Here is a 7,074-nt window from a genome sequence, read left to right on the forward strand (position 1 = left end):
TCTGCCCGACCGGCATGGCTCAGTGGTTGAGCATCGACCTATGAACCAGGAGGTCACGGTTCAGTTCCCCGAAGTCCATCAGGGCACATTGCCCAGGTTGCAGGCTCTCACCCCAGTGTGGGGCGTGCAGGAGGCAGCCAATTCAATGATTCTCTACCATCATTGATGTTTCTCTCTCTCTCTCTCTCTCTCCCTCCCTCTCTGAAATCAATAAAAATATATTTTAAAAAAGAAAGAAATGTCTGCTGTTTAAGCCATTGAATCTATCATATTTTGCTATGGCAGCCTGAGCTGACTATTACAACACTCTTCCCAAATCTGGGCGATTCAAAAAAGAAAGAAGAAAGCAGAAAAAAGGGCACCCCCGGCCGGTGGAAGCCTGGCCTGTCTGCCCATGCGCAGCCGAGACCGGGACAGCAGAAGGCATTCTGCTCTCAGCAGCTGTGGCCGCCCTGAGCCTAGTTTCTACACCTGTAAAAGGCAGATAATTAACATCTACCTCCAAGTGTTGTTGACAATTACACCAACGAATATATCTCCTGCACGAGGTCTTCAATGCCTGAAGGCTGTTAGTATTGACACCAGCGGGCAAAGGAGGGCAAAGGAGGACTCGCTGGGCTGGCGGAAGGGGGCCTGTGCCGGCTGCTGTCAAGCCCTGAGGCCTGATTGACAGGCTGTCGTGTGTTATTGCAAGAGAAAATGAAAGCAAACACACACAGGGATGGTTCTCAGCCCAGTGCCTGGCCTGGGGCAGGTGGAGAAAGGATGTCATTTGGATCTAAACCTCCTGAATGGTGTGATGTGGGGAGCGTGGCTTAAGGCAGAGCTTCCCAGCTGACTGCTGTGAGAGGCTTGCCGGTGCTGGGGGAATGGGCCCTCCTTCATTCCTCCTTCACCTCGAGCACCCTGAAGGCCTGGGAAGAGGGGCTGGAGCCCTGGGTGGTCATGGATGTCTGTCTTCTCCCTCCCCAGCCCCGGGGAGCAGGATGAACCTTCTCTTTTCCGCTGTGTGCCATGGTGTGAATAAAGTGTGGGGACGCTGGTGTGCGAGATGCTGCCCAGGTAGGAAGGTGAGCATGATTGGGGCAAAGGACCCCGTCACTCTCAGGGTCCAGAATCTTTCCACACCTTCCCAGGCTAGTGCCCAGACCGGAGATGGCACAGCAGGCACAGGGCCCACCCCTGGCACCAAGGCTGCCATTTTAAGGCTCTGACCGAGCGAGGGGCAGGGCGCTGCCGAGGCTGTACTTTGCCAGGACTGTTTATTCAGCGGCCAGAGCTCTCCTGATGGCCACACAGGGACTGGGTCCCTCGTGGCCGCTCCGGAGCTAACAGTGGGCATGCAGGCTTTGCCATGCTGACATGAGCTGCTGCCGTCTGGGCCCCGAGTCTCCTGGTCCTCTCCGTGTTCTCACAAGTCTCCCGTCCCCACACACAGCAACGGCTCCGAAATGCTAGTTGACATTCTATCTACAGCTTGCCTAATTCCAAATGCATGAGAGATTGGACAAATGTTGGCTGGCGATTCCTGTGATTGAAAAGTCTGCAAGGATTTATTACTCTTTTCCAATGTCCCCAGACTTGGGCTGAGTGTCACCAAAGATACAAAGAAAGAATAAATAGGGGTCCTGGGGAGGGAAGGCGCAGATGGTGATTATGGTTGGGACAAGCTAGTCCAGAACATGGTGGAGGGAGGGGGAGAAGTGGAGAGAGGGAGAGAGGGGGAGAAGGGAGAGAGAGGGGGAGAGAGAGAGAGGATGCATTATGCAATATTTGTGTATCACTTGTACCTTTTCATTTCTAAATGCCTTCCTTCCTGGACAGTCAAGTACCTGGTTCTATGTCTGCAATTTAACGGCATCCCAGAAGTTGTTGGGAAGGGGCAGGATGGCATGGTGGGAAGAGCCCTATAGTGAGTCAAATCTGGCCCTGCAGCCTCCTTCCTGGGGCCTCTGGGCAAGTGCCTTTCCCTCTCTGAGCCTGCTTCCTGTCTGCAGGTGGGGTGAAGACAGCGCCTCCTCAGGGCCACTGTGATCATGCCAGGCAGTAACCGGCACAAGGCTCTGGGCACTGGAGTCTTTTGACCCTTGTCCAATAGCAGGGCAGAAGGGGAAGACCAGGTTTTTTTGTGTTTTTTTTTGGGGGGGGGAGGTGTCAGAAAGAGGCTGTGGGATGCGAGCCCGGGGGGGGGGGGTGTTTGGGGACCAGGGCAGCACCCAGGGGCCCTTCTGCAGGCAGCCCTGCCACACTGCATGGCTGCTTTACATACACCGAGAGCTGGGCTCGCCTGGCCTGGCAACTTCATTTCTGGGGAACCACCAGGAAACTGAATCCGCTGCTTGTGAGTGGCCAGCGAACCCTTCAGAGTCCCGCCATCACAACCGGCGCTTTGTTAGCTGCCTGCTGCAGTGTTTCTCCAGCTTCCGCTCAGAGGTTTGATTCCCTCTCTCTCTCTCTTTTCCCCCATGTAATGCTTTGGGCACTTTGTTAGAGAACAGGTGGAAATAATGCATTTGACACACAAAACCCAACATTGAGGTGCCCGAGGGCACCCCCCCGCCATGCTCCCAGGGAGTGGCCTGGGGTTAATGTGCTGCCTGTAGCTCAGCCCCGACACTCGCTGGCAGGTGGTGGCGTCGGAGATGTCAGATTTACCCGTTGGACTCCGTGATGTGCTGTGATGAGATAAGCTGGCAGTTTCCACACAGGTTGGGGGACTGTCATGATGATTCTAGTCACGACAGGAAATTCTGAACCAGCTTTCCCAGACCTGGGTTGGTCCAAGGATGCTGTGGCCTGGCTTGGCCTTGGAAGCCCTGGCCTCAGGGGGCTGGCAGAGGCGCTGGTGAAGGCCCCTGATGGCAGGTCCCCACCCTCCCTCTGCCAGCTGCCCAGAGCTTGGGGCCTTCCTGAGGAACACATCCATCCTAATGAGGATGAGGAAGGAATAAAGGAGGCGTGTGAGCCACCGTGCGGAGGCCCGGCTTGCTGGCGTGGAGCGGCTCCAATGTCCACGGGGAAACTGGACGCTCCGGGGTTCACGTGTGCGTCTGGGTGGTGGCAGTGGCCTGACTTACTGTGCCACGTGGGCAGTGCCCGGCGGAGCCCCTGCTCTGTGTCTAACTCCGGTGCCATGGCAGGCGGTGACGTGGGTACATCCTCCACAGGAGAGGAGTAGGTGTTTGTGATCTGAGCCATCATCGCACGCCCCAAATGACGTTTTTCAAAAGGCGAGAGGAGGGTGTGCTCGCGGCTCCCTTTGTGCAGCTGTGTTCCCCAAACCACTGACTGCACAGCCACCCCGGCACAGAAGCTCCAAACTGCAAAGGGCAAAGCAACCGAGTTTGGGGGCGGACGTGGGGGTCGGAGGTGGGCAGGGTTCCAGATGAGAACAGGCTTGGTCTAGGAGGGGAGGAAGGGGACACGTTGGACCTCGCCGATCCTGCCCAGCCCCACAAAGCCTCTTTACAGCTGGCTCCAAACGCGGCCAGCAACGGGCCGTCTTTGAAAGAGCTCCTTCCCCACTTCCCCCAGGACCCGACCGCCGAGCTCTGAACTGCGGCCAGGGAGGCTAGGGGTGCGGGAGAATTTCCCCAAACACGGAGGGGCGGAGTTAGCACGCGGGAAAGGTTACAGGAAAACGACGCCGGAACTCCGTCGGAAGATCTTTGAAGGGAATGCTCGGCCACTTCCCCCATCTCGCCTCCAACGGGAAAGCCGAGCCCAAGAGGCAGGCCGGCCACACCGGACTGGGACCGGGCCCCTCCGCAACCACCTGTTAGCACGAGCTCCGCAGCTGGGCGGCCGGCACCCGCGACGCGCTCAAGTCCGGCGCACTTGGCCATTGGAGGCGCCCGGGCCTCCCCGCTCCCCCGTCCCCGGAGGGAGCCGTCCCCACTGTCCCGGGGCACCCAATCCCGGCCCCCGGAGGCATTCCAACCTCACACCGCTCCTCGGCCTCTCGTGCCACGGAGGGAGGTCGAGGCGCATCGCCTCTCCAGCCCTCGGACGGGGGCGGCCACGCCCCTCCCAGGTCCGCGGGTCGCCCCTGCGCGCCCCAGTTCTCCACCGAGGCCTCCCGCGGCCTCCTGGCCCAGGGACCACCACGGAGGGCTCGCTGCCTCAGCCAGGGCTGACTGGGTGTCGCTCCCCTTCCCTTTACGCCGAGCAGGTAGGAGCGGACGGGTAGCCCCATGAAAGAATAGGGGATGGAGCAGGTTTCGGCGGCGTCAGGTTCGGGCAACCAGGGCTCCCCCAAGACCCGCTGGGAGCCCAGTCCTCACCCCCCACCCCTCGGCCCGGGCCTGGAGCTGGATCTGAGCGGTCCAGGCGCTCCCCACCCCCGGCCGGCCCCGCCCCAGGATGACCAGTTCCCATAGCAATCGCAGAGACACTGGTTGCCAAGCAACCCCTCCCCCTCCGCCCTCCCCTCCTCTCGAGTCCGCTCCCCCCACCCCAGCCTCCTCCCGCCCCCCCAGCCAGCCTCCCCCTCCCCCGGGGGCGCCGGCGCGGTCCCTGGGGATCGTTTTGGTGTCCGGCTGCGCGCGCGCGCGCGTGAGTTTCGGTGTGTTTCATTGTCTGTGTGCGAGGGGGTGTGCGTGTGCCAGTGGAGAGTTTGTGGGATCGGTGGGTTGGGGAGGGTCCCCAGCCGGGAGGGACCCCGAGCTGGTACCCAGCTGGCCGCGAGGGGACCCGCCCGCTAGCTCCGGCTCCTTTGTGTCTCGCGCGGAGCCAGTCAGTGCCGCGCCCACCCCCTTCCCGGCCGGCGCCCCGGACAGGGGATGGGGTGGCGTGTGTGTGTGTGTGTGTGTGTGTGTGTGTGTGTGTGTGTTGGGGATGGGGGTTGCCGGAGCCGGCCGTACCTTCGATGCAGCACACCCGCCACAGCCCCGAGTGGGTGAGGTCCCCGCGGGCGCGGCGGGGCGGGGGCCCGTCGTCCATGGTCAGGTTGCTGCCGTTGCAGATGTGCGCGCTGGAGTAGAGCCAGTAGTCGGTGCCGATGGCGATGGCCATGAGCGAGAAGGCGGCGAAGGCTCCGGCCGTGGTCAGCAGCATCTGCAGCCCGCGGTCGCATCGCACCATGGTGGGCGCCTCATAGTCCGCCGCCCGCCGGCCCGGCCCGCCGCGCCCGCCCGCCCTCTTTCCTCTGCGCGCCGCTCCGGGGGCGCCCGGGCTGGGGGGCCGAGGGCCGGGGGGCGGCGCCGCGCTCCGCGCTCCGACCCCGCGCCCCGGGCGTGCCTGTGCTCCGCAGCGCGGCGCTCAAACTCCGAGGCGCGGCGGCGAGTGAGGGCTGCACGGACCGCCGGACCCGCTGGCTGCGGCGTCCGGGGGCTCCTCCCTCTCGGCCCGCCCTCCCCGCTCGGCCCGCGCCTCCGCCCCGCGCCCTCCGCGCCTCCGCCGCCGCCGCCACGCTCCGGGCCCGCGCCCCGCTCCTCTCGGCGCCGCCCCTCGCGCCTCGGCCCCCACCTGGGCTCGCGCTCCCTTCTCTGCCCCCACCTGCGCCGGCCCGGGTTTTCTCTCCGTCCCCGCCCTCCCCTCCCCGCTCCCGCGTGCGCTCTCTCTCCGTCTCCCAGGCTTCATTCACATTATTAGCGCCAAGGAAGCCGCCGCGCCGGTTCCCTGCGCGCACGGACGCAAACCGCGTTTCCAGCTCCCTCGCTGACCCAACCCAGGACGCCCCGCCGTTCCTTAGACGGCCCGGGGGGCTCTGACGTGTGGAGTGAGTGTGTGTGTGTGATGTCCCTCCTTTTCTCGCGCGCGGATCAGGACCTTCACCTGGCGAGGACTGTGGAGGAGTGGGTGTGGGAGTGTCAGGTCTGATTTCCAGAAACCCCAGCTGTCAGTCACAGCTGGGAGACATTGCAAGCCCCAGCCAGGCCGCTGCCACTCTCCTCCCAGACCCACGTGGCGCCTGCCTCCAGGGGCTCCTGGCAGGGCTAGGGAGCGCCCAGACTTTGGGATTGAGGCAGAAGGGAGGTGTCAGCCAGAGGTCCTCTGGGAAGAACTCCCTGCTTTATAGGGCGCTGGCGAGGCTGTGATGGAAGCGGAGTGCTCCCCCAGGACCCCAGTTCTGATGGTGTGTTGCTGTGAAACCAGGAACACCTGGGCTGTCCTGGAGTCCAACGTCTCAGCCCCTGAGCTGTCTCCCTCTTTTTCCCCCAGCTCACTCTTCAACACCTTTATTTCCTTTTGCCTTTCGCTCTACTCGAGCTTAACTGGCTCTCCCTCCCCTCCTCGTCTTTATTGCCAGTCTCGGCCTCAAGCCCGGCTGGCTTCACTTAATTGCCTTTGCTGCTGGCATGATCTCAACCTGGACACACTCCCTTCCCCTTGGAGCCAGTTCAGGCTCCTCCTCCTTCGAAAGCCAGCTCCAAACTCTCTCCTCCAGAGGCCCCGAGACCAGCCCCTGGAAGTCCAGCATGCCTTTACTAGTACTTCGGACCTCCCCGAAGCTCACGCTGGCATCCCTGATGGCTTTCCGGAGGGACTGGACACCGAACCCCCAGGCAAGTGGAGGAGGAAGATGGAGCGCTACTCTTCTTGCAAGATGCAGCTGAAATTTCACCTCCTTTGTGGGACCTTCCCTGGCCCCCACCACCCAGAGGAAAATCAGTGATCCCATGCTGGAATTGCTGGCCTCTCGCCCACAGGATTGTGAGCCTTTCTCATATCTGACACATATGAAAAGGAATATTGATGAGTGAGACGTGTTTCTTGCCCCCTGGAAAATTACAGCCTGGTTTGGGGACATAAATAAAAGGGGGCAAATTCCAAGGACCAGACTGGCCGCATTTATTAGCATTTGTTGGCCCCCTTCTTCTGCCTTTGGGATGTCTGTTCTGCTTCCTCAAAGTCTCAAAGGACAGGAGTCATCCCCTCTACGTACCTCCACCCACCGCCACCTGGTCCACCTGACCGGGGGTTCAGCACACAGCAGGTGCCCCGTGTGTGCCTGCAGGCATGCAGCAGGCTGCCCCTCCGTCCCTAATAGCCACAGGGCAGCTACTGGGGTCTGTTCTCAGAAGCTCCCAGGAGGGTGCATCTCAAGCTTTCTTTCCTTTTCTCTTTTCGTTT

The 7,074-nt window shown here is 61.7% G+C and overlaps 1 protein-coding gene and 1 long non-coding RNA gene across 2 annotated transcripts in view; one reads left to right on the forward strand and one right to left on the reverse strand.

The window, feature by feature from the left end:
* The window catches only part of CACNG4 (calcium voltage-gated channel auxiliary subunit gamma 4), a 47,863-nt gene extending 42,781 nt beyond the window's left edge, over positions 1 to 5,082 (reverse strand). Inside the window, exon 1 of the mRNA XM_008149403.3 lies at positions 4,863 to 5,082. Coding sequence (XP_008147625.2) covers positions 4,863 to 5,082 — 220 coding nt within the window. The remainder of the gene's footprint in view (positions 1 to 4,862) is intronic.
* On the forward strand, positions 4,483 to 6,774 carry LOC129147443 (uncharacterized). The gene is made up of 2 exons (XR_008554798.1): positions 4,483 to 4,564; positions 6,389 to 6,774. It is a non-coding gene; the product is annotated as an uncharacterized LOC129147443 (long non-coding RNA).
* Positions 6,775 to 7,074: the final 300 nt, after the last annotated feature.

Source organism: Eptesicus fuscus, chromosome 20 (genome assembly GCF_027574615.1).
Source record: "Eptesicus fuscus isolate TK198812 chromosome 20, DD_ASM_mEF_20220401, whole genome shotgun sequence".
In the NCBI taxonomy this organism is placed as follows: Eukaryota; Metazoa; Chordata; class Mammalia; order Chiroptera; family Vespertilionidae; genus Eptesicus; species Eptesicus fuscus.